The following is a 27,594-nucleotide window of genomic DNA, read 5'->3' on the forward strand; positions in this document are numbered from 1 at the left end:
TCAATGGGATTTGGTCTCTGTTCCCTGAGGCAGGACAAGGTGGACATGAGCAAGGCACTGCACAGACTCTCTAGTCAAAGATATTTTATATAGAAAGCAAAAGAAAACTTGCGCCACCCACACGACTTCACTGTCCATCTTTGCATTTGCAAACACTTACAGCTCATGCCAGACTGGTCTGAGATTAGCAGCCACCTAAAGGGAGTTAGACTGTGCCAGGCCAGCTGTCCCTACAGCAGGCAGGAAAGTGGCAACTCTAAGCAACACAAGCCTCATTTTGGTTGGTCAGACATTTCTTTCACTTAACTGTGCTTTTGATTGAGAAAACAAGATCAAGGAGGAGGTATTTGTCTTCAGCATTTATTTATCATTGGAAAAAGAACCCTTTGAGCAAGCAAAGATCACAAGCACATCACAATCAATTGGCGGTACATTAATGTGTGTGTGTGTGTGTGTGTGTGTGTGTGTGTGTGTGTGTGTGTGTGTGTTGTGTGTGTGTGAGACTTTCATCAGAATATCAACAATGAAAAAGCACCACAAGGAGGTGTGCTTAACATGTTTACAAGAGACAATTTGTGATATGCAACCAAACCCAGGCCACAAAATATTAATTAGACACTTCCTATCTGCCTCCAAGAGGCAAGAGTTTGTGGAATGCATGGGCACCAGGTTTTGGCACCAGCTGCACTGCAAATGAAGAAGCAAGTGATTGGTGTGCAAAGCAGTGAGAAAACAGGAGCTCAGTCAGCAATTAGCACCATTTTGCAGAAAGGAGTAACAGTACAATACAGTGAAAATGTGAAAGCAAGCAATAGCACACAAACTATCACAGGGTAAAAAGCAAAACATTTCTTTTTTTCTTTTTACAAGAAAAGTAAAACATAATTACAAATCAGCAGTGGAACAGAATCAGCATTGTGGTAGCTGGAAACACAGAACAGCAGAGCACTGTTTCCCAGTGGGATTGACAAGTTCAGAGCCCAAAGTGAATTAGAAATGGCAGAGATTTGGTCTCCTTTCTGATAAACCTGAGTGGGTTGGATGGGCATAGAGTCTGTGGAAGGTACAGCAATGCAGGATTTCACCCTGAGGCTTGCCTCTGCTGTAGTTCCTGGTATTCAGTGCAGTGCCAGTCCATGGTGCTTGGATGTCTGGGTGCTTGGATGCATGCTGCAGATGTGGTGCATATGGAACACAAGCCAGGATTTCTATTCCTATTTTGTTGATGTGAGAGGAAGGTAAGCAGGCCTTACCAGTCTTCCAGGCTCTTTCTGCAAAGAAAACCTTTCAAGGACCATTCATCCCACCCATAGACAGGTGTCAAAAATCGGCAGCTCAATGGTCCTTGAAAAGTTCCTTCAAGGACCTTTATAGAGGAAATATAGAGGAAATTAAAACCACTGGCTAACACTTCATATCTAGCTTTGTAGTGAGCTCATGGAATGGCTTGAGTTGGAAGGGACCTTCTAGTTCCAAGCCCTCTGCCACCAAAAGACTTCATGTATTATGGAAACAGAAAGCTATATTTTGACCACTCACTGTGTATGTTTCAAACACTGGGACAGATGCTCTTCATTAAGAAGAAACCATCCCAAGTTGGATAATCAGCAGTTCATCCAGAGCCATGGAGATGCTTGGATTAGGTGGTCTTAGCATCTTAGTGATGTTCCTTGGTCAAAATTCAGTTCACCTTGAAGTCAAGGGCTAAATTCTCATTGAATTCCAGGTGAAACTGTGACAAGGGTGGTGTATCTTTAAATGTGAAACTTAGGGGGGAAAAATAATAGGAAGAATTGTTTTGCATGGTCTGTCCTTACGTAAGATTGGTGTGTTGAGTTATTTGAACTGTCTAGTATCTTCCTGATGTGTTGTTCTGCCTGCTGTGACATATCATCTTCACAGCTTATGCTACATCCTGTAAGAAAGGACATGACTGAGGAGTGTGAAGATACATGAAGCATCTTAAAAGCCAAGGAATCACATCAAGTCTTGGGAGCTGCTCTTCTCTGGCCAGCTGTCCCTTATGTGACAGGTTGGAAGAGCTGTGAGCAGCATGCCTCCTGGCGAGCTCAACACAAGCCTTGTGCCAAGCTGCTCTGGACACAGAGCTGAGCAGTGCTGCAGGGGCTTCTGAGCTCTCAGAAAAGCAATGATCAATATGGACAGGTCAGCATCTCCATGAGGCATGCACATAAAAAAAAAAAAAAGCACTACATTCACAAAGATTTCCACAGTTTTACTTCCTGGAGGATTTTCCCTGGTTTCCTCCTTAACAGCAGAGGTTTAAATATATATATATATATTTGTATATATGAATATATATTTTCCACATACACAACCTGATTAGCTCATAGCACACAGTTCTAATACAGCTAAGCTTGAAATTACACCACTGAATTCAGAACACTACATTTACTGATACTCAAAGGTTTAGGCTGTTAGCGCAAGGCAAACAGGACACATCACATGATACACTGAACTTGGCATTTATTCATTACTAAGGCCAGCAAATATCACTATCTGTATATCACAGAGCTTTCCTCCTCATTGGAAACGTTCACTAAACCTTGTAGCCCACCACTCATTTATGTTTCCAAAAGACTAATTCTAATGGGATGAAACCCCTAAAAAGGGATTCCTCAACCTCCTAACTCATCCATTTTTCTTCTAGATAGCTTCACATCTCTAAAATACCCCTAGAAATAAGACTTTCCTTATTCCACCACTTCTACAGCAACACACCACCTCCCCACTCTACTTCCCATCTCTGTCTTCATGCTTCCCAATTGTCCACTGGAAGTTTCAAGCTGGACTTCATATTAGAAGAGAAAATTGGGAGCTGGAAAAATAAGGAACGAGAACCCTGCATCTTAACTTTCAGCCACTCTGCTATGAGAGAGTCTAATAGCTCAGTTTGGTGGGATAAAAAATAATCCTTATGTATTTAGGACCCAATCCAGAAGTTAGGCACATAAATTTGGATTGGGACCACAACTCTCCCACTGATCGAGTGACCCAGATTCTGTGGCATGCAATGCCATTCTGTTGGGCCAGATCATACTCGCTGACAAATGGTCCTGCTGTGTTCAGGGCTTCCAAACGGGTCCTGGGGATTTCCTAGCGTAAGAACACAGTAAATATGACTGAAACCTTGAGATCTTGTCTGGAGGGAGGCTAGGGATCCCAGAAACTTTTTTATGGCCCTCTTGAGATGCTCATGAGCCAACATGAACATAAACAGTTGGAAGAATAGACACAACGGGGGCTGACAGCTCTAGCCAACCTTGGTGACACATTTCTTTCTACCCCTTGGAAGGTCACGCCTGCAAACTAAACCACTTTTTGAAACCTAGCTCTGCCTATTGGTATCCCAGAAGTGAAGAAAGCAGATCAAGATTCAAAACAAATCAGGAATAATTAATAAGATCCGTAACTTAGGGGAAACAATAGGGAAGAACAACCTGTCTAACCTGCCATGTGATTGGAAAGTCTTCACTGCTCACTGCACCTTCCCTCGCCATTTTTTTTTTTAAATCAAGGACTTCAAGTGGTATTGATGAGTGAAGTTGCCTTGATGCAGCTAGATGTACTCCCAGCTACCCTTGGGGGGGATTTGGCCCTTTACTTCCATGGGATCTCCTTTCTTGTTGCTTCTTGGAGCAGAATTCCCATCAGTGTCAAAAGGGGAAATTGTTCTTGGCCACACCATTGATTTTTGTGTATTTACAGCATATCCATGGCACCCTGAATGAACCTGATCCTCTCTGCCTCCAAACCCCTTTACCTGTTGACAACAGTGGGAGACGACACAACAATGGCCAACCCAAAAGGGCCTCATGGGATGAGAGCACAGCCCCTCCTTGGCTCAATGGGCACTTCCATGCTGTCAAAGCACTGGAGAACCAAGCCCAAGGAAAGGGACAAGCTGTTGGATGTAATCACTGTTGATCCATCACCTTCATCTCTTAGGACCCTGCTTATACATTCACACATCCCTCACTCTGTGCAGAGCCATGTTGTGCAGGCAAAGCAGAACAACCTGACCTCAGAAACAAGGATTTCCTAATCCTCCTTGGAAATAAAACAGAAAAGCTTCTAATACAATCAGAACAAAAAGCAGATTAGAAGCCTCTAATTAATTTTGTGGCCTTTATTTAGTCAAATGGAAAAAAAAGAAAAAAGGAAGGAAGAAAGAAAGAAAAGGAAAAAATGAGAAAGAAAGTGCAGTGACATTTACTCTTTTGCCTCAGCCAGTTTATTGTTCATCTCTTTACTTTTCTCCTTATCTTCTGGCTTTGCAGTGTTGGAGGTCTCGGCGCTCTTTTTCTTGGCAGCCCGGCCAGATGCAATCTGCTTGTCTTTGGCCTTTTTCAGGGGTTTATGGCTTGTTGTGGTCTTTTTTGGTTTGGAAGGCTTTATGCTAGGCTTTTCCACCTGCATAGAGGGCAACAGGCAAAACAACAACATAGAGATGGAGAAAGAGAGAGAGAAAGAGAGAAGGAGAGACACAAGGACAAGCAGAAAACAGGATTCAGATTTGAAACAGCACAAATGTTATTTATCTGCTCATCTCAGCCCTGCCACAAAGGCAGGGGACCAGCTGAGCTTATGCTGAGCTGCAAATGGCCAGTTCCTTTCAGAATGCCCTGAAGTCAGTGCCCCTGGAGCCCGCAGAGCCCATTGTATCCAGATCAGGATAGAGCAGGGTGAATAGGAGAGGGAATATAATCAGTCATTTTATCAATTTCTGCATCTTTCTCTGACTTCAGGAGGGGTTTTGCAAACCCACAGAGGATTGTCTCTCTCTGGACTGGAAGCGGAGAAATTATGCTCAGGACAAAGAGACTGCTATAAGTCTCCATCTTTCTCACAGGAGAGGACTCCTCTGTTTGTTTGTCCTTAACAGATTCCCAAAATGGAGGGAAATTACCTTGGGATACCTGAGGTGCAGAACACTAATTGACATATGAGAAAATTCCAAAATGTCTTGATTCTACACCCCCAAAATACGAAGGACTGTTACAAAAATTAAGGGAGAACAAAAGTCTTAATCTCCTACACACTCGCCCTGCAATCCCTCTCAGTCCTCACAGATCTAAGCACTCATCAACTTAGGGAACAACTTATGGTCCTCCGTTTAAAACTTCACAGACTGACTCCTTTAATATGCAGATCCTCTGCTGGTCCTAGAAAACAACGCTGGAAAACATTTCAGCTCAGGCCCTTCTCGAACACATGTTCTTGATCTGATCAAAGCCAGAAGTGCATACTGTCAAAATCTGTGTAATGCTCTGAATTCACAGCAGATGTCTGGCTCCCAGCATAAAATGTAATGTGGGGCTCCTAAAGTTTTGGAGGGAGGAAGAAAAAACTGCATGGCTAATCACATAGGAAATGACAACAGAAAAACCTCTTCATCTCAGCCCTACCCTCACCTGGCGTGGGGCACTATTGTCTCCAAAGTGCCTCAAGCTGTCCTAAAGCCCATAGAATTATAGAAGAGTTTGGGTTGGAAGAGTCCTTAAAGAACATCTCATTCCCTACCCCCTGCATAGGCCGGGACACCTTCTACTACACCTGGTTGCTCCAAGCTCCTTCAAACCTGGCACTGGACACTTCCAGGCATGGGGCAGGCACAGGGCCTTACCACCCTCACAGCCAAGAATTTCTTTCCAATATCCCTTCTAACCCTGCCCTCTAGCAGTGTGAAGCCATTCTCCATTGTCCTGTCCCTCCAACCCTCCTGCAAAGTCCGTCTCCAGCTCTCCTGGAGTCCTGTTAGGCACTGAGAGGGACTCTGAAGTCTCACCAGAGCCTTCTCTTCTGCAGGCTAAACATCCTCAGCTCTCCCAGCCTGTCTCCATAACAGAGGTGCTCCATCTCTTGGAGCATCACCATGGCCTCTTCTGGACTCAGTCCAACAGATCCATGTCCTTCCAATGCTGAGGACTCCAGAGCTGGAGGCAGCAGTGCAGGTGGGGATCTCACAGAGCAGAAGCGCAGAATGGAACAGTGGGGCAGAATCCCCTCCCTGACCTCCCTGTCCATGCTGTGGGATCAACCCAGGACCCTCACAGCTTTCTGGGTTGGTAGCACACATGGCTGGGACATGTTTAGCTTTTTATTCACCACCATCTCCAAGGTGCACCTCCTGGTTGGAATGAGGATACCACATAAGGGGAGTGACAGCAAGCAGTGTTCAGCCCAGCCTTACTGTGTTGGACATGTCTCACCAGGAGCAGCGATGGCCCTAGGTCCCTTCTGCCGTGTTTCTCACCTTTGGAGGTTCTTTGTAGGGTTCACAGTAGAGAGTCCGTATCCTTCTGCGTTCCAGGTATTTGTTATCAGCTGGAGAAGGCTTACTGGTTTCCCCCTTGAACTGAGCACTGTAACTGGTTTCATGGGTCATTTTCTCCTCTGGTGGCTTGTACTGGGGCTTTGCTTTTATTGCTTTCACAGGCTTGACATCTATCCAGGGTCTGAACTCATTTCTACAGATCAAAAAGGAAAAGGGTTCAGGAATTAAATCAACAGGAGAGCAATGATAACATGGGAATGGAGTCCTGGATTGATCAACCAAGTCTGTATGAAAAGAATTTTGCCTCCATCCAATCAGATTTACATAGAAACTGTCTCACATCAATTCTTTACCTCATCCAAAACCTCTTGACACATTATGAGAAATTCAAATGAAATGTAGTCTATTAAAATCAGTCAGTCCTGGACACCCCTTAGCCATGCCTGTAAGTAGAAATTGGTATGATCCCACCTACATTGCACCTATTAGACAGAAAAGTTTTGTTAATTCCATACTAACAGATAAATAATTGGTACTATTAATTGGTACTATTGGTACTATTAACAGATAATTAATTAACACAATACCAAGTAAGATGTAAACTCAAGCAGAGCAGGGAATACAGTTTATCAGCTATATTTTGAGCTACGGCTTCCCTTTATTAACTGATAGTAGATTCCTGAATTACAGGGAAAAAAAAATAACACTATCTTTCATTTCTTTTAGACAGAACTGAAACTTCTAGTAGAAAAAAACCCAAACACAGTTAAAAGTGTGGATCAATGTCTTCTGGACACATTCTGCTTCCCATCCACAGCCTCCTTCTCTTCCGTTTTGTAGTTCTTCCCAATACAACATCAACAACATTCCATTCAAATGTTTGAAGCAAAACATTTCAATTTCTCTGTAAAACTCATCATTCACCTGAGAATGGGGAAGGAGAAACCCTAAAGGGATTGCTAACTTGGAAGGTTGTGCTCAGAGATAGACCAAGACAGTGTTTAGATCATTAAAACTCCAGTGCAAGCCAGGATCTATCCTACCAGTGCTGGTATGAGCCCTTTGCAAAGAGGTAAACTTTCCTTGAAAATCACAGAACTGCAGAATGGTTTGAGTTGGCCAGGACCTCATCTCATTCCAACCCCCCTCCATGGGCAGAGACACCTTCCAAGAGACCAGGTTGCTCCAAGCTCTTGTCTTAATTTCAGGACTTTCAAGGTATTAAACCTTTTAAGTTACAGACCCTGCACCTCCTGCCTGTACCACTTAACAACTTCTGGGTTGTATTACTCACTTTCAGCCTGTACTACTAGGTGTGCTGGTTTAAAAGACAAGTGTCTACCAAGGAAGGCGGGAACCTTCCTGGAATGGAAAATATGATCCCCTCCTTACTATTATAACTTCAAAATTATAGGGCTCTCAGGCAAAAATAAGGGAAAAGGAGTAACAGCTCTTCACTAAAATATATATATATATATATATATACACACATTCATATCTTTATATATATAAAAATATAAAACAAGGCAGACAAAGATCAATGACAACAGCAACAACAACAAACCGGAAAAAAATTCCCAATAATAGCCTTTTCCTGCCCGTCCAGCACTCGCCCTTGGGTGTAGTTGCGATTGCAGCCAGCAGGGGCGCTGATGGCTGCTGTGGAGGCAGAGAGGCTGCAGTGACTCCGCCACGGCTGCAGGGGGCGCTGCTGGCTCAGTGTGAGGCAGGGGCAGCGCTGAGCCGCCCCAGGGGTGATGGTGGCCCTGGGAGGAACGAGGCGGGGGAGGGTGGGGGGGTGTTTCTGTTGTCCCCTGGCTCTCACATGTCCCAGACACCGACGCTCCAGTAAGCGGCTGCGAGGTGCTCTCTCCCGGGGCTCTCTCCCAAGAGAGAAGAAATGGGAGCCTGGTTTTTCCCCTGAGGCACCCAGGCAGATGGTGAGGGTCTTTCTCCCAGCAACGGCGGGTACTGAAAAGGCCCAGTCTAATAGTCGCTCCTGAGAGCAGTGGCCCACCAAAGGCAAGAAGCAATGGCAAAGAAGGCTCAGCTGTAGCAGAGAGTCCCCCTGGGCAGGAGAATTCCAGCACCAAAACCCACAACCGGCAGAGACTGAAACACTTCCAGCTAAAGAAACTGCCAGCCACCACACTGCTTTTCCCCCTCCCCCAGAGCCACTCCAATGATATGCCAAGGCCCTGGCTACATCTTTTGTCTTCTAAATCGAGGTCCATTCACCATCTCTATGACAACAAATGGAGGAAAATTCCCTGAAGAAAAAAAAAAAAAGAAAACCTAACCCCCAACACTAGGGAAATAAACTCTCTGTAAGGGGGCTGCCAGTCAATCCCTTCCCGTAATACTTTTGAACATCTTAATCAGCTTCAACCAAATTTGTCAAATGGGAATGAAGATATTTGGTTTTACTTTTATGAAGATAAGCAGATGTATTTAGTTCAGAGGATCAGGAAAGCTTAAGTATGAACATGTTCATGTCACCAGAGGATGCTCAGGCAGGGATGCTAGGGCTGCAAAAGGTCATCTGTTGTCCAGGCTGAGGACAGAAAACCCAGCCTGGCCACCTTGCCTTGCCTGTCGTCTCTTGCTGCAAGGAAGGCAAAGTCCTTCCTCGAGTTCTAGTGCCTTGACCCAGAGAATACCAGTCGCAGCTGTAGTTGTCATGGAGGCAGAGCAGGGGGAGGAAGACTGACACCACCTTTCCCTTTGTCCTTCTAATAACACGCTCGACTGCAGAGCACCATCTTGGTGGAGGTATGTAGATACGTGTGTGTGTGTGTGTGTGTGTGTGTGTGTGTGGCTGGCATTTTCGGGTGTCTTTTTGTTCGGGGGGCAGTCCATGAGATTTAGAAATTTTTAATCTATTTGTTATTTTTGCCAGTTGCTGCTTGTTAGTAAACTGTTACTTTTTCAGTTATCTACTCATCTATGTTTCTTACTGGATTGTTAGAACCTATAAAGCGAGACAACTCATTCCAGAGCATTCTCCTTTAAATTGCCTCAAATCAAGCCAGAATGACAAACTCAAAGTTCATCTTAAACTCCTTAGAAGAGGTTTCTTCCTAGGATCTACTTTTGTTCCAAAGCAGACTATATATTTTCAATATGTGGAAATAAATAAAATGGTGAACTAATTCTCTCTGCCCATATCTATGTGTCTCTCAGATTTCTTTCCTAGTGTTATAGATGAGTAATGCAATGGTTGGCTCTCACAATTAAGAGATTAATATTATGCATATGTTAAGAAGTTTTATTGATGTATAGTTACATTATTGTGATATGTTCTCCCATAGTCCTCTTTCCCCTCCCATTTTACTGTTGTCATGGGATGGCCTTGGTAGTCAGGGCATTTGTGGGGAGGGCAGGCTTGTTACCAGGAGGGGCGCAGCAACACCTGACCTTCAATCAAATTGCTAGAAAGGAGTCTCCACCAATGGACAGCGAAGAAGAGCTGACTGATGGACTTTGGGAGGGGCTGGGGTTACCTGATGCAACACCAGAAGTATAAAAGGTGGAGCAGCCATTTTGTGGGCGAGCACATGGTGGTTTAGTTCCATACTCCCAGTGCTGTAATTTTTCCTTATTCACTGTTTTGTTATATTTTGTTGAGGTTTAATAAACCTTTGAAATTTTAAAAGTGAGTGTCGTTTGTCACAGTAGCGACTTCAAAACCCATTCGCTATTTTCTATTCTATTTGTGGCAGAAGCAGAAATCTCAAAGGTGAAAATCACAATAGCTTTCCTCAAGATCAGTTAGTGGGCACATGGGGAATATCCAAATGGTGTTCTGCAGCTGAGGGAAAGAGGTAAAGTTCATGTTTCCCACTCATTCTCAGGACAGCTGAACAACCAGCCCCCATGGATCACCAGGTCAATCAGCAAGACCAAGCATAGGTTGCGTCTGCAGAATCAGAGACAAAGGATGAAGGCTGTTGTACTGTGGATGTAGGGAGTGGATTTTAAAGATGGAACACAAACCAGGATTTATTAATTCTTCTGCTTGTAGAATGCTGGTTTATATAAAAGTGAGCTCTGAAGCTGTGTGACTGTATTTGTTACCATAGTGCCTAGCAACTTCATTAACAGATATATTATGCAAACATAAACATGCAGGAAGTGACAGGCTTTTCCCCCCAAACCCCTGTGATGTCTGCAGAAAAGGCATAGAAAAGCCTTTTACTCCCCGTGGGCTGTCAGGGAACGCATTTCTGCAACAGAGCTGGGCTCTTAATGCAACAATCAGTTTGGTCTGACTGTGAAAAATGAGACTGCTTGTCTCCATCCTTGCTTTGCTGGTCTGAATGCAGATGTGACAATTCTGTGAGTACTCAGCTCCACTGTTCTTGGTGATTGGACTTCACCATTGACTACTTTATGTCTCCCCAGATGAGCCTTTGCAGGCAGATAATAAATGAGCCGTTCTTAGGTGTGAGCACATTGATGCACTGTGTTTACCAGCTCTGGAATAGCTCAGCCACAACCTTTAGAAATCGAGGATAGAAGGCTACTGATCTAGAAATACCATGCTTCATTGACAAAGAAATTCTAAATACCAGTGTGTCACATGTATTCAGTGCACATTTAGAAATAACTGGTTGCTCAGAGAAGCTGTGACTGCCCCATCCCTGGAAGAATTCGAGACCAGGTTGGATGGGGCTTGGAGCAACCTGGTCTACTGGAAGTTGTCCCTGCCCATGGCAGGGGGGTTGGAATAAAATCACCTTTAAAGGTCCCTTAAAACCCAAACCATTCTGTGATTCTGTGTTTATATTCTAAATCTAAATCCACATCTAAGTCCTTTTCAGGCAATTTTTTAAACATTACCAGCTATTACACTACAGCTGGTTCCTTCAAGTATGTGAGAGAGCATGGGCCACGTTTGTATGGAGCTCTACCACATCTGGGATGGACCAGCCATTCCCCACTGTTAGCACATACACAGAATCTGACTGGTTTGATTTGAAAGGGACTTTTAAGTTCATGCCATTCCAGCTGCCCTGCCATGAGTAGGGGCAGTTCTGACTAGACCACTGAAAAACTCAATGTGTCCAGTTCTCCATATCTGACATCCAGAGCATGCAGAGACAGTGGAAGGAGGAGCGAATCTCTGACCATTTATTACAGCTACAGCTGGTGCAACAGGCTGGTCTCAAAGCCTATTTTGATATTTAGGTACATATAAACTCTAAATAAAGTGTTACAAGCTGTTCTGGATTGTAAGATAAGGGTGTATTCTATATGCCATCTGTTAGAGGTGGGGCAGTTATCTTCTGTTAATTGGGCAGTTTTTCTTTATCTCTTCCACAAACCAACCTTCCCTCTGGGAAACATCTTCTGCTAATGGGCCATTGAGTGTCACTGCATGACTGATAAAAATTACATCATCCCATTGTGAGATGCTCCACCCAGGGGGAGGAGCCAAGCATTCCTAACTGGATAGAATCTGAGATTTTGGGACACCAGAGCAGACTTTTCCCACTGGATTCCCAGAGGAGCAGCTGTCTTTTCCACTGGATTCCCAGAGGAAGACCAGGCCCATCTACACCACCACCAGACCTTCAGAGGAAAACTACACCCTTCTACAGCATCACTGCTCCAACAGAACCACATCTGCCACTCCAGGAGGACTGCAGCCACCATTCAATTGGACTGCTACCAGCACCCTGACCCACAGGGTGTCAGGTTGTTTTCTGACAGTAGGGTTTTTTTGTTTGTATTGTTACATTTGTATTTTTAGTTTCCTAGTAAAGAACTGTTATTCCTGCTCCCATATCTTTGCCTAAGAGCCTTTTAATTTCAAAATTATAATAACTCTGAGGGAGGGGGTTTACATTTTCCATTTCAGGGAATGCTCCGACCTTCCTTAAGCAGACACCTATCTTTTCAAACCAAGACACTAGAATAGGCACACTCTGCTGATTACACAGTGCCCAGAAACTCAGCATGGTTAATGAGAACTAATTTCTAAGTCTCTCCATCTCTACCACAGATGAGTGAGGGAAAAGAGTCTGTTGGGAAGTGCCCTTGGAATATACCAGCTCCTGAATCCAACTCAACAATTGCTTGGAAAAGCATTAGTTACAACAGACCAGAATTGCAGCCAAGAGCGTGTTAGCAACTTTGCAACCTGGATCACCACGTTTGAGTGTCAGGCACAGGGAATCTCCTAATGCAAAGTATGAAAGAGGAGGCAGGTGCCCTGCTTGGGGTCTGCATCGCTATTGTTTGTAGGGGTAAAGGGGATGGCTCAGGAAAGTAACCTAAAACCCCCTTCCAAGTCTGATGACTCTCAATCAGAGGTCTGTCTGATACTGTTCAATGTCACCATGACCTTGTGTTGTCCACACAGTGCATAGCACAGCTACACTCTCTTAAGGCAGTTGTACTGTACTTCCTGTGCAATGCCCTGTTGCTGGAAGTCTTCAAGGTCAGGTTGGACAGGACTTGGAGCAACCTGGTCTAGTGGAAGGTGTCCCTGCCCATGGCAGGGAGTTGGAACTGGATGGTCTTTAAGGTCCTTTCAAATCCAAACCATTCTGTGATTCTGGCCTGATTCTCCAGGATCTTTATGTCACTCAGAGATGTTGTGTTATTCATTTAAATACCTCTTATATTCAGTGAAGAAGTGAGAGGAAAATTAGTAGCTTTAAGAGGTAATTAAAAAAATATGCTGAGTACAATAAAAAATATCTGTATTCTAAGGTACCATATTGGTTGCTCCTGTAGCACTAAAACTTATGTTGGTTTGGAGAAAGATCCTGTCATTCTGAAATTTCCCTCATTATTATTCAACATTCCAAGGCAAATTTGTGGGGAAGGTACCCAAAAAGTTACAAATTCCTTCTGCAATCTGAAATAAGCCCTGAAAATGTGGCTTTCCCCTTATTTTCAGAACAGCAGGTCATAGTGGTATCTGGACCTTTGAAGAATTCTGCACACCAAATTAGCTCTTAAACTATTCAAGGAATGTGCTAGAACCCATCCTAAAAGAGGTCGGTCTCACAGCTCACTTAAACCTTTGCTCAAGTAGCAAGTATGAGCTGTGGACCAGCTCCAGTCTGGATGTAACCAACAGGCACAGCTTAGTCCAGCTCTCAAATTCTTTATCAAAGAGATTTTCAATGCTCTTAATTTTGCTGAGGAAGATTTTAAGAACAGCTCTTTTTGTGTGAAATGGAGGGTTGAACTGAAATAGCAGCCAATTACATGTCTCCTAGTTTTCTGCCTTGTTCTGGTCCCAGCCTTACAAAGAATAATTAGAATCAATAGGGAACCCAGTGCTGACCTGAAATAAAACTCAAGTAAAAACAGTATATCAGGTATCAGGTGACCTTTTGCGAGCCATGTTCAACAGAAAAATTTGCCAGTGAGGTTAAAGAGAGTTTATGTATCTACAGACCTGATGAGAACATAAGGCTGTACAGGACAGGGCAGATGCCTTACAAATGCATAGGCAGTAGATCTTATCAGATGACAGTAGCCTGGGGAGGTGGTGGCCTGATCCATATCCATTAAAGCCTAGCCAGGTCTCCACATGTATCAGTGAACACCACACTCTTCTTGGATGACTCTTTGTCCACTCTGGTTGTTTTAATTGCATTTTCCCTTTGACTGAGGATTGCTGAAGTTGGTAGCAAGATGAAGGTGACCTGAACACCCTCTTTCAGCGCAGTCAGGGCACACTGGGGTTAAAATGAGCTCCCAGTTGTCTCTTGAGATGCTTGTCAAGGACAGAACAGGGCAAGGTTTAACCACTTCAAGCTTCCACCTTCTTTGAAGGACTTAAAAGAGAGGCTACATTTGCTCAGCTACAGCACAGGGTGTTCAGTGTATTCTGCTGACAGCAGCTCTGCTGGCACTGAGCCAGGCCAATTCCCTATTCTTGATGTACACATACAAAATAATGAATAATGCAGAAAAAGGAGATGGGGGACCTCATGCTGGAGTCCTGCACAAGAGGGATATTTCTAGCTTAATCTGGAAAAGTACATCTTGGTGAAAAAAGAAAAGTATTCAGATTTTTCACTGAAAAAAAAAAAAAAGAGAAAGCTTTACAAAATGTTAGACCTGAAACATTTAATTAATTCTAAAATGAAACTTTAATTTTCTTTTTCAGTTTCTTTAATTCTTTCCCATCCCATTTCCCCCCCTTATTCTACTCAGGATAACACCAAAAACTATGAATCCTCTTACGAAGCAAAGTGCTTCACAAGGAGTATTTCAGAACATCAGGTTTCTCTTTAATGTTTCTCTAACCAAAACAGCAGCAAAAAAAGACACATTTGAGCCAAACTAAGCAGAAAATATGTCTGAGATTTTAAAATTATTTTACCTTTCTGGAATACAGTGTCACTTACTCTTAAGTATTCTCCTGCTCTTAAAACCAGAAAAGAGGTATTTGGTGAAATGAAAGTAGTGGGAAACCCAAAATCCATAATAATGGCTGGTTGAACTCAATGCCAGAGGAGGACACTGAACTTCAGTATATAATGAGATTTAATTAAGTCATGGTTGTTTAGATGGATATCAAGAGTATTCAGAGTTGTCTTCAGCATTTAACCGCTCCTGAAAAGCCATAAGCCAAAGCAGGAGTTATTCCATGATACCATGGAATCTCCTCCAACCCCCCTCTGGTTGTCTGGTTCAGCTGTGATTGGCCAAAGATACTGGCCTAAATGGGTTCCAAGCAAATTCTGATCAGAAAGGATTGCTTGGATGAGGAGCAGGCTTGTGTTTTGATCCTAAAGCTGTTCTCTTTTCTAATGTGAACAAAAAGAAATACATTTGGACTCAGCATAAGCAGGTGCGTTCTCCTGCAAACACAACTGATTTTAAAGACAAGTCTGATCAATGGTTACTGCTCTGCAAGAGCCAAAACCTGCCTCCTAACCCATTTCCAGCCCCAAAAGAATTCTGCCCCATGCTGAGGTCCCTCATGCAATAGTAAACAGTGCAATGTGCTCTTGCCTCGCGGAGAAATAAACCTAAAATTCTGGGCCTAAGTGACTTCTTGCTTTGCCTGACATTTTACTGCAACACAACATGTCCCCTGCATGTCCCCAAAACACTGGAGCTGTTGGAATGAGTTCGGAGGAGGCAACAGAGATGCTGTGAGGGCTAGAATCCCTCTGCTCTGGAGATAGGCTGGTGAGTTGAGGGTTTTCACCTGGAGAAAGCTCCAAGAGACCTTAGAGACCCTGCCAGTACCTAAAGAGGCTCCAAGTGAGCTGGAGAGGGACTTAAGATGAGGGACTGGAGTGACAGGACAAGGGGAATGTCTTCTCATGGACAGAGGGCAGGGTTACATGGGATACTGGGAAGAAATTCTTGTCTGTGATGGTGGTGAGGCCCTGGCACAGGTTGCCCACAGAAGCTGTGACTGCCCCATCCCTGAAAGCATTCAAGTCAGGTTGGATGGGGCTCAGAGCAACCTGGTCTAGTTGAAGGTGTCCCTGCCCATGGCAGGGGGCTGTAACAAGGTGATCTTTAATATCACTTCCAACCCAAACCAGTCTTTGATTCTGTGATTCAGCCATTTAATTCCAGCCTTCTTTAGTTAAAACGTCAATTTCTGTTTTCAATGGTCTTGTCAACATATAATTTTGCCACTGCAAGTAAAAGAACATCCTTGTCACTGCCTGCTGCATCCAGTGGCCCATCTCCAGCTCCTACATGGAGACTTAATGACAGATTTATCCTCTAATCCCTGTGCTATTATCTTGAACACAATAATTTACTGTAAAGCTTCAGTGAGATTGTGAAGGGTACCAAGAGGCTCCTGGTGGCCAAGAGTATTTTTTTCTCAAACATTAATAATCAACCTCTAAGACATGCACACACACAAACACACGTACAGAGAACTAGTCTGTTTGGATAAGCCAGTTGTGAACAAAGACTAAAACAATGTGAAATTTATTAATGAATTAATTTGAAACTTGGCTAATGGACAATGGAGTGAATGTGAGCAGGATGGGGAGGGATCAGTATCTCTAAACATCCCTGGTTAGGGTCCATCAAGCACAGCACTGACACAAAAGAGGAGAAAAGCACCAAGCCTCCAAGAACGTGACTTTAGCACTAGCTGAAGGAGGTTATGATCAAGAATATGTACTGAAAAGGATGAAACCAAATCATTTGGCAGAGCAGAACCATGTTGGCCATTCCATTTAGTAGTTTTCATGTTGTCTCCATACAGGCTCAGGCCTGTACAGATGATACTCAATGTTGGTGTCACCAAGGAAGACAGACCATGCAGCCTGCTGGAAAAGCTCCTTGGGTGATCACAGCCTGAACTTGCTTGCAGAAATAATCCATCTGTAAATGTCATGTTCACCCCTGGAAAATGGGTCAGGATCAGGTCAAAGTTCTGCCAATATGCCATTTAATTGCCTGTACGTCTGTTCTCCAGTGGGTTGGTCTAGGAACAGCAACTCAGCCCCCTTGTTCTCCATAAGGACAGATGACTGTAAAATTTGCCACACAGTAAACAAACAAAGCAGTTCACAGCATGGATGCTTTGATGCAACAGCATCTTTATCGACAGAGTGCTGTAGGATTGGGAAAAGTGTTGCTACAGGCAGGTCTGGATAGGCTGCAGGCACCAGGACATCATGAGAAGAGCCCATAGCAGGACTTCTGCCCCTGCCACCAGAAAGCTTATCTGTTGTTTGTTAGCTGATGCAATAACTCAGGGAATCTTGCTCTGAGTGAAGCACCACATAAGCCTTGGTGAAAGACAGTTTTGCCTTTTATTGAGTATTTTGGTGCCACAGGATTGATGCTTTCAGCTGACAGTAAACAGTAAACATCTTGCTGTAAAGCAGATGGAAGCAGATGTGGGAAGATAAACTGGAATTTCTGACTGACTTCCCTTTACAAACTATAACAGCTACACCATATTTTCACAAAGCAGAAATCTTCTGCACGTTCCTCAGAATGTGTAGAGTCTTCTCCCTGAAGTCAGGATGCCAGCTTTGATGGTTACTCCCCTGGGGGTTGAGTGATCGGACTTTGTGTACCCCATCATCAACTGGTGGTAAGTTACATTGACTCCTAATCCGTACTGCTTCTTTGCTAGCTATAACATAGATATATTTATATTGTGCACTGTTTTATGTAATCTAGTAGTAGTAGTCTTTTGTTTTATCCTGTGTAGTAAGTAACTCCGTTTAAGGCCTTTGATCTGTTAAGCTTCTGTCTTTTCAATAAATAACTCATTTTATAATAGACCTGATTGGCCATTCTTAAGAACTTGCAAGCCAGAGCGATTTAGCTGTAGGTCACCTGAGTAAAGCTGCTGTCAAACATCTGAACCTAAGGCAGGGCTTGTCTAACGCTCTCACTTGATCCATAATAGAGCCAAAGTGCTCTATTGAGAGTTTGCTGGGCCAAAGAGCATCCCATAGCTGACTTCTGTTCAAGACAACACACACAAATGCACGGAAGTACAGACATGTGAATTAAGTAGGCTCATCTATTAGGGTCCTAGGAATAAAACCCTTAAGAAGAAACCTTCATGTTAGGAAAAGTGGAAGAAATTGCAAAGACAACATAGCATTGGAAATTCTTCTCTAAGTGCAAAAATTTTTTAGTGCAGTTCATGGTGAATGCAATGAAGTAATTCAAATATCTGGTGGGATGCAGAGAAACTGGCAGCTGCCTGCCTCTGCTCATCCCCATGTAAAAAGGGCACAATGAATCACTGAATCTTTAAGAATGGAAAAGTTCTGTAAGATTATCAAGTTCAACCAGTCCCCCAGCACTGCCAAGCCCATCACTAACCTGTGTTTCCAAGTGCTATAACCATCTGTCCCTATTAAATCTGTGTTAAATCCCTCCAGGATGGGGACTCTACCACTGCCCTGGGCCAGCCTGTGCCAAGGCTGAACAACCCTGATTTGATGGCCTTGTGAGCCTTTGGTTCTAGTGGGATTCTTGGCAGAGAGATGTTTTCAGCACCTCATTTAAAGTGTCTGAAGACACAAATTGCAAATGAACTAAAAATGCATTATTTCAGTCCATCAGAAAACTTGAGCATATGCATAGTGGCCTTAGCTGCTCCATAGAGGTAAATATGGACAATAAAAAACTTCCTGAATCAGAGCTTCATACTGCAAAAGCTATGAATGAATCCATGTGAATCCATTATGTGACTTGTAAGAGGAGAATCTGGTGCAGCAAAATGTGCTAATGGACACCTAGGAAAATAAGCTTTTTAAGGTCAAATGAAGCCATTGCATTTTACAAACTCAGTGTTATCAGTCCTTGAGGGAGATCCAGCAGCAGGATGAGGAGAGAAGCCAAAGGCATCAACTTTCAGCAAAGACAGGGCAGATGGTTAGTTGAAGAATTGAAGAGCTACTGCCCAAGGAGATAGAGGACAAGTGCATCTCACTAACTAGCACTGCTGACAACACCTCTGGTCCAAATTCATAGAATGGTTGAAGGGACCTTAAAACTCATATCACCCCAATCGCACTGCCATAGGCAGGGACACCTTCCACTACACAAGGTTACCCCAAGTGCCACACAGCTTGGCCTTGAACACTTTCAGGAATGGGATAGTCACAGCTTCCCTAGGAAACCTGCATCAGTGTGCATTCACACTGCTAGGGGGAGTTCATTAAGTCCAATCACTCTCATAGTGCTGGGCAGGGATTGCTGGGGAAACCCTTCTTCCCAGACTTTATGAGGAGCTCTGCTGTGAAGCTGCTTGAGCCTATCACCAGCTCCTGTTTCCTAAATTCTGCCCCTTCTCCAATAGGTGATACTGCAGTCCACTGCATGGGAACTGCGAGGTTTGCCCTTGAGGCAAAAGATGGAGATGGGTGGTGGTTTGGACCACAAGTAAGATTTTGTCTGAATTTCTTCAATCATTATCCAAATCATGGGTACAGAAGGATGGGTCTTTCTGGAGAAAGGTCAGGACATCACTGTCACAGCAGTATAATCCAACTTAATGTATTTTGCTGCTCCCTGCAGGGAATCATTATTTCCCTTCTTCCTTAGTGTTTCTCTTAGATTTAATTTCTAGTCTGCATGACAGTGTAATTGATCACATGGTGGGGTGGGGGGGAAGCTTTGGGCTCTTTGGCCAGTTTTTTCAAAGCCTTACTAGAGAGGCATTCTGTGACCTGGTGTGGTTTGGTTTTACTTGGCTAGCTTGGTTTTGTTGGCTCAGGGAAGAATCTTTTTCCTTCCCTACCCTTGGAGAAGTGGCAGCAGCAACCTTTTAGCTACCTTTGAGGTGAACTGAACAGCTGCTAGTCCGAGACCAGAGAAGCAAGACCAGCAGCAGCGGGAAATGGGTTGCTCCGTTCCAGCCCCCGATCTTCGGGAAACTGAGACGGGGAGAGAAAGCACACCAAGAGTTTGACTCTCTGGAGTCAAACTCTTCTCCATAGCACACCAAAGCAGCCCAGCTGCTTTGTCTGCTATGGAGAGGAGTTTGACTCCAGAGAGTCACCAGATTTTCATCTGTTGCTCAAACTGCTGTGAGAAGCTCCTGTTTGTTTGGTTTTTTATCCTGAGAGAGAAGCTGGCATCATTTTGTACTGCATGTTGTAGCAGGTATTTTCCCTGGCATTTTGGGTTTTTGTTCCGGTGTGTGTGTGTGGGTAAGGTCTGATAATTTCATATTTAGCAGTTATTTACGTTTTCCCCCCTTGCCTTGTGGACATTCTCTTTGTTAACAAAATGTTGGGTTTGGGTTTTTTTCACTTTCATCCATTATTATTAATTTCCTATTGGTGGAAAGGGATTGTTGGAACTCTTTTAAAGGAGATGACTCATTAGAAGTATGTTCTCTCCTAAATTTTCCTCAAAATTGAGACATCACAATCTGAGTTTCATTTAATATATGAAAGCAATTCCAGTGGGCTTTCACAGAAGAACTAGTCACCTGGTTTCAAATAGTTTACATGTCCAAGGTGGGAATAGGCAAATGCTAGGAAAAGTGAGGTTATAGATAGGGATCCCCATGAACATTCATGGAGGAGACATTGAGGAACAAAGACCTTGACCAGTAAGTAAAGAAGCAATAAACAAAGTCCCATGGCAAAGTTAATACCCAGAATATCACAGTATTGCATCCCAAGACATAGAAAGGGATGCTGATGCAGAGATGCCTTGGGAAGAGACACCCTTTAAGTTAGGGTGACACAAAGAGATGTTCTCCCACAGTTCCTTGTGCCTTACGGTTAATGATCCAAGTTATGCCATCCCTTTTCCCTCCCCAGTTCTAGAATGTTCCCCGCTTCCATTTCCCCTGTTGGTCCCCATTCCTTGCAGCTCCTCCCCTGAATCCCAGTTAGTTGCTACCCTCTAACCCCGCCTGTGTACCGCCCCTGTTCCCTTGAATCCATTGGCCCTCAGATCTGACACTCTGCCTCCCTTGTCCTGTATAGAGCTCCGGACCCTCTGTTCTTTGTCCCTGGTTCCCTTTAGTGTGCTCTTAATAAACACCACTGGAATACCATACAAAGAACCCCTTCTGTCTGCTTTTCTCTCTGTCTACCCTCAAAGAATATCGCGTGCTGAGTGTGCTTGGTGCACTGAGCTATCCCCTTCTCGAGGAGACACTCTCAGGAAGGCGGTGGCTTTGGCAGCTCCTGCCACGCCGCCACATCACAGAATTGCAGAATGGTTTGGATTGGAAGGGACATTAAAGACTGTCTTGTTCCAGCCCCCTGCCACAGGCAGAGACACCTTCAACTAGACGAGTTTGCTCCAAGCACCATTTAATCTGACCTTGAACACTTCCAGGCATGGGCCAGCCACAGCTTCTGAGGGCAACCTGTGCCAGGGCCTCACCACCCTCACAGCCAAGAATTTCTTCCCAATATCCCATCTAACCCTGTCTTCTGTCAGTGTAGAACAATTCTCCCTCATCCTGTCACTCTTTGTCCAATGTCCCTCTCTGTCTCTCTTGGAGCCCTTTTAAGTACTAGAAGAGGTTCCAAGATCTCCCCAGAGCCTTGACCCTGTGGTAATTAAGTTTTTCCTTGCACTGACCTGGAGCAGTGACACATGGCTGAAAGTCCAATGCAAAGTGAGTTTTGAATAGCACCTACTTCTTCTATCCATACTGCTCGTGGAAGGTAAATTTATCAGCTAACTCTGCAGTTGCCTGGCATTATCCCTGCATCCACCTTCAGTGACCCTGCAGAGCTGAGGGAGACACTGATCTGAGGTCACAGCTCAGAGAGCTGAGGTCCCTCAGAGAGCTGAGGGAGATACTGATCTGAGGTCACAGCTCCAACTGCTCTCACAATAATGGATGCCTATGGAGTAGACAAGCCTGCAGCTCAGCTCAGAGACCAAGTAGCCCAGATAACCTCTTGTTTTCTGTTCCATCACTGAACCTGGGGTTATTGTAATAACCAGGTACCATGTAAGTGATCTTATGTTTTAACATCTTGGAGCCTCCTAGGCAAAAGTACCTCCTGTGAAAGCAAATCACACACACATGTTTAGGGTCCAAAGACACCCAATTTTATCCCATTTTATAAAGTCAAATACAGACATATAATCCAAATTTCTTGTATTTATATATCCTTTGTGTGCATAATATCTTATTCTTGGAAATGGAAGGAGAGTTCAAATCCATGATGCTTTATCCATCCTCAAGGCATATCTTCTAGTGGTAGTCCCACTATGCAGAGGTTTAAAATCATAGAATCATGGAATAGTTTGTGTTGGAAGGGAAAGATCATATAGTCCACCTTCCCTGAAATGATCAGGGATATTTTCAACTAGATCAGCTTGCCCAGATCAAGTAATTGTTTATATTTATTATACAATAAAATAATAATTAAAAATCATAATACTAATAAAATACAAACATTTTTATATACTATATAAATATTTACAGGTACTATATAAAATGCATAGAAATAAAATATTGTTGCAGGTATTTTTTGCAAGAACTACTCTCCAAAAAACCCTTCAATCTGTCCACTGGGGTACCAGGTCCAACAAGATGACTATTCCACAGCAAACATTTCTGCAGCTTGATGAGCTGCATTTCCCCACTTCCCGCCATGTCCCAAGTGTGTAACACATGCCAGGGATAGTGAGAAAGGCTACACAGAGCATAGGTAGTATGACAGCAGCACAGCCTTGAATAATGCAGTACAGATGTGGATGAATGCAGATTAACCTACATTTGGTCCAATCATCTGTCTCTGCCATGCTTACATGTGTGTATTCGAGGTTGTCCTATTTCTTTACAAAATTTTACATATATAATGAATCTAAAGAATTTTTTAACATTCAAAAGTGACAAGCCTGTCACTGGCTTTGACTGAATTCTGCTTGTCAGTTGATGCCTTCTTGTGCAATGTTGTCACTGAATGTTTCTGTAGTTGAAATTAAGAGGCTGTAATTCTTTTTAACTGGAAAAACCATAACAATCTGGGTGTGAACTAAGTAGATGAAAGAAGAGAGATGAGACTTGAGAAAAGATTTTAAGATAAAGGATTACTGAGATAAGAGAAAGGCTGAGTTGGATTTCCCCTCCCATCTTTACCTTTACATACTGTGTTATTGCAAAGGCTACAAAATCCAATTATAAAATTGGTTTGTGCTGTAGACATTAAGGTGCAGAGTTTGCAAAACATCTGTGGAATTACTGGAGAGGAAATGTGGATTATTCCATTGAAATTGCCCTGGGTGCTGTGAGGAAGGTTATTCTAAAAAGCACCATGAAAATCTAGGACAAGGCAGAAGGGGTTTAAACTGAAAGCAGGGTGATTTAGATTAGATATTAGGAAGAAATTCCTCCCCGTGAGGGTGGTAAGGCCCTGGCACAGGCTGCTCAAAGCAGCTGTTGCTGCCCCATCCCTGAAGTGTCCAAGACTGGGCTGGATGGGGCTTGGAGTAACCTGGTCTAGTGGAAAGTATCCCTGTCCATGGCAGGGGGTGGAACTGGGTGGTCTTTTAAGGTCCCTTCCAACCCAAACCCTTCTGTGACTCTGTGACTAAAGTGGGATAAGCAGAACAGTTTCAGGGAACAGTGTGGGAGAACTAGGAGTTGGGAAAGCTTCTTTGGGAAGACACAAAACTTAGGAGGCCCGTGCATTTTTTTAGGAAACCATACAATGCACCAGCACAAGTCACTGGGACTGTGTTGGTGTAATGAGGAGCAGAATAAGGGCCATTACAGTTTATCAGTTTTAACAGTGTAGTACTCAGTTCATTCCACTTCAGTTAACATATCTTTCTTTAGAAGCTATCCCTACCAGAGGGAGACACAAAAGTTAGATGAATTGCAGGAAATGAAAGAATGCTCTGCATTTTTCTACCCCAAACTTGGGAAACTGCCAGGATCACTTAGAAATCAATAATGTAATGGGAAGGACTCACTGACTCCAGCTCTGTAACAACTTGATTAGTCCCATGGTACCAAATCTGTAAATACTGGGACCACCAAAGCTGCCTTGGGGGAGTACGAGGAAGAGACAGCAGAAGACACTGGAATAGATGGCTCTATTGTGAAATCTCCTCCTAACTACTTAAAAACAAGAACTGATATGAGTGAACCAAGCAACTAGTGGTCTCTGCAGGTACCACGCTGTCCACACCAAAGCTGTCACAGTGTAATAAAAAAGGGATGACAGTAGGAAAGGTTTATATGGGAAACAGTGAGAAAGCGTGTTGTGGAGGAAAAGTTGTTTGATAATTAATTGGTTATTTTCAAGGGCTCCTCCAGTGTTTACATAGAGTGTAAAGCTCTGAAAGCAAAGCTCAGACCAAATGGGTTGCATCTTTATATCAAAGGTGCTCATGTCTAGAGGGCCCCACTGTGCTCCATCAAAAGCATCATGCTGAGCACACCAAAAATATCAGGCAGACACACCATTCACACACGCATGAGAAAAAAAATCCTGACTGTGTGCACAGCTGCCTGTGCCAGCAAAGATGCTCTAGAAATATTTTGTGCAGCAGTCAAAGCCTGGAGAGCTGCACAGGCTGGGAGAAAACCACAGAAACACTCAAGATACTCAGAGCCTGTTCTCCCATTTTGGGGAGCATCTTGCATTGTCATGATTTGCGAAGCTGATGGGGTATTACCGCTCAGGGATTTGATGTCCTGGGGTCTTTTGGCACCTCTAGGCCCAGCCTGAAACATCTGGAGGAGGTTGCAAATGGGCGACTTGCTTAGAGACAGTGCTGCACTGGTGCTCATGTGACCAGAGACATCTGGACTAGATGATGGTGCCATTGTAATGTGGGTGTAAATAGACTTAAAAACACATCTGGATCATAGAAACCCACTTCCCAAGAAAGGCACCATTAACATAGAACTGAATAAAAATATTCCTCCACTGCGCAGTCTTCACATGCAATACCCATGCCAGACCTACCTGCCAAACCCAGCTGCCAGCACACAAAAGTGTGCACAGCAATCCCTTTCTTAAAGAAAAAAAACTCCCAGGCAGTAAATTTAAGAACTAAAAAATAGAAGCACCACTTTTATAAGTCTTCTGTGAAGAACTAGAAGGAGGATTTGTTGTTACAATGCACTTTTGTGCACACAGCAGATGTTTACAGCCTCTCCAAGCCATTTGTATCCTGCTGGGTAAACTATTTATCTAATTTGAAAATGAGGCAATCTACAAATACTTCTTCCTTTGGAGTTGCTCCAAACTTATCAAAAACTAAAACATGCTAGGGACAAATGTATTAAGCAGGTATTTAATTGAAAGAAGAGATGATGGAAAAACGCAGAGTTCTTGTCTCCCAGGCAGAGCATGCAAGCTTTAAGCACACTCTTAGATTGATACTTATTGAAACTGACAGAGCAGAAAGGCTCAGAAAAAGCATTCCTTCCCTTCCCATAAATAATTCACCTCCCACAGCAGTTCATAAAATGTTTATATTAAGTAATAATTCAATTTTGCATTGCAAAAAGAAACCCCAAACATGCTAGCCAAGAAAAAAATCAACCCAAAGGAGTATGGGAAAATGATTGCTTGGAAGCTGTCATTGCTAAAGCAATTCAATAGGGTCATTCTTGGCCCTGTTTGGTCAAATCCTGATCCTGCCCTAAATAGGGTTTGCCATTGACCTCTGCAACAACTACCTGAAGCCTGCTCTTGAGCCACAGAATCATAGAATCATTTCTATTGGAAAATACTTCTATGATCATCAAGTTCAACCATTAACCCAGAACTGCCAGGCCCACTATTAACCCATGACCACAAGTGCCACATCCACACACTTTCTGAACACCATGAAGTGTTTTCCAGTCAGGCAGGGTAGGTTCAGTGGTGCCACATTAAGCTCTGCTGTCAAGCAATGACACTTTTGATTTCAAGCCAACATGAGTGTGAGGAGGCTCTGAGCCCACTAACAGGTTATTTGTCTTGGTTGCAAAAATACAAAGGCCTGACATGGGGTAGGACTCCAACAGTTGGACCCCAACATGGGATGGAAGACTGAGAGCATGGCAGGGAGGAGAGAGGGTAGTGGGACAATGACTGATGATCAGCAGAAGCCATCAAAATAATAGAAATCAAATGTCACCACACATAAACCCAAGCAGCTTTTATTAAAATTCTAATTGCTTGATCCAGCCTATACCCTGGGGAGCATAAAGAAAAGCTAGCGGCACCAAGGTCACTGAAGACAAAAAAATCAATGCAGAGAATGAGAGATAATGATTTTTCTTTCTTCTAGATTCAGAGAGGGGGACTGTGGAGATATCCTCCTTGCATCTCCAGAGATGTACAATATCCCTTGAACTTTGTCCAGCAATGCACTTAATACATTTTTAACTTTTGACATCCAAGTTTTGCTCCTGTTAGCTGTGACAACAGCAGGTTTGAGCATCCTAACCCACTATTACATTTCATAGATGCAAAGATAAAAATCCATTTCTCTCTTCCAAAACCATTTCATACTTTCCAGCTTCCTGCAATGACCATGTCTGCTGCACTCCTGGCCTCTCTAATGGGTGTCCTCAGAACCTTCTCTGGTCCATGACTGCTGAAGTACAAAACCAAAACCTGAACAAAAAAAAATCTACCCAAGTCTTGACTAATGTGGAAAGATGTTACATCCTCTCCATGCATCTCAGTACATTACTTGCCCCCAAGTATTTCGTTTGGAGTGCTTTTGTTCTTATTGTTTTTTTTAAATGAAGTAACAATTACTGACTTGTGATTTGTAATTCCCTGCAGAATTGTTTCTCTGCTTAGGCACCACTGCTGATCCCTACCTCTACCCTGCCCTTACCTCTCCTAAACTGCCACTTCTTTGTTTCAAGCAGTTTCTTCAATATGTCAAGATCTCTTTGAATGCCAATTCATGAAAAATTATTTAGTCAAACATAAGTGAAGGACTCAGCACGAGATTACATGGATGAAATATGACTCTGGACAGGCTCTGAAGTGGTAGGGTCCTAATGCCACATTCTGCCCTTATAAACCTCTTACCTGTAGTAAAGTGTCATAGTTTGGAATGGGAGGCAATTCAGGGAAGTGGGACAAAGTGTGAAAAATGCATATTATATGATTGGCTCTTTGCAAATATTAAAATGAATACTATATGTGTTATGTTGGAAAGTTATGCTGTAGTAATTTTTTTAGTAGTGCTGTATTATTCTTTTTAAGTAGTGTGGTAAATATAGTTTTTAGGCTATAGCATAATATCAAATAGAAACTATGTGATCTCAGATACTTTTTGTAACTAGCTCAAGGAATGGATGAGACAACCAAGAAATTCTTCACATAAAGGCAACAGCAACAAGACACCAAAATTCCAAAAGAAGAATTATTGTCTCCGTATTTGGACAATCCAGACTTCTTCCAGACTTCTAGGAGCCAAGAAATTTATTTACAAGATGAGGGGGGGAGCAGAAATTAAGCATAAGACACCCTTTGTTTGAAAAGAATCTTTGAATAATATATGAGATATATGAATATGCAAGAGGCTATTGCTTTTAGGGGTTAATCCTTTGTTAGTGAAGCGTGCTTTTGTGGCAGAGTACAAAAAGCACCCGGATGTCCGTAATTCTTTGGTTTTTATTGTCTTTTATTGTCCTAACTTTGATTGTCCACATTCTTATTGTCCCAATTTTTATAACTATTTTATTACAATTAAACTTCTAAAATTTTAACACAAGCGATTGGCATTTTTCACACAAAGATAACCCTTTCAATGCTTCAATACTCTCTCAAGTGACAGAAAGGAACAAGATGCAAGCATGTAAAGGAACAACATGAAGACATCATGGTCAGTGAGGAAGAAGTTAAGTCCCAGATGGGAGGGGTGAG

The 27,594-nt window shown here is 43.2% G+C and overlaps 1 protein-coding gene across 1 annotated transcript in view; it reads right to left on the minus strand.

Moving 5' to 3' along the window:
• Positions 1–342: 342 nt before the first annotated feature.
• MAP6 (microtubule associated protein 6) overlaps positions 343–27,594 on the minus strand; it is a 42,239-nt gene continuing 14,987 nt past the window's right edge. The window contains exons 2-3 of the mRNA XM_038146744.1: positions 6,278–6,491; positions 343–4,434 (exon numbers count right to left, since the gene is read on the minus strand). Coding sequence (XP_038002672.1) covers positions 4,234–4,434; positions 6,278–6,491 — 415 coding nt within the window. The 3' untranslated portion in view covers positions 343–4,233. The remainder of the gene's footprint in view (positions 4,435–6,277; positions 6,492–27,594) is intronic.

Source organism: Motacilla alba, chromosome 1, assembly GCF_015832195.1.
Source record: "Motacilla alba alba isolate MOTALB_02 chromosome 1, Motacilla_alba_V1.0_pri, whole genome shotgun sequence".
NCBI classification, from domain to species: Eukaryota; Metazoa; Chordata; class Aves; order Passeriformes; family Motacillidae; genus Motacilla; species Motacilla alba.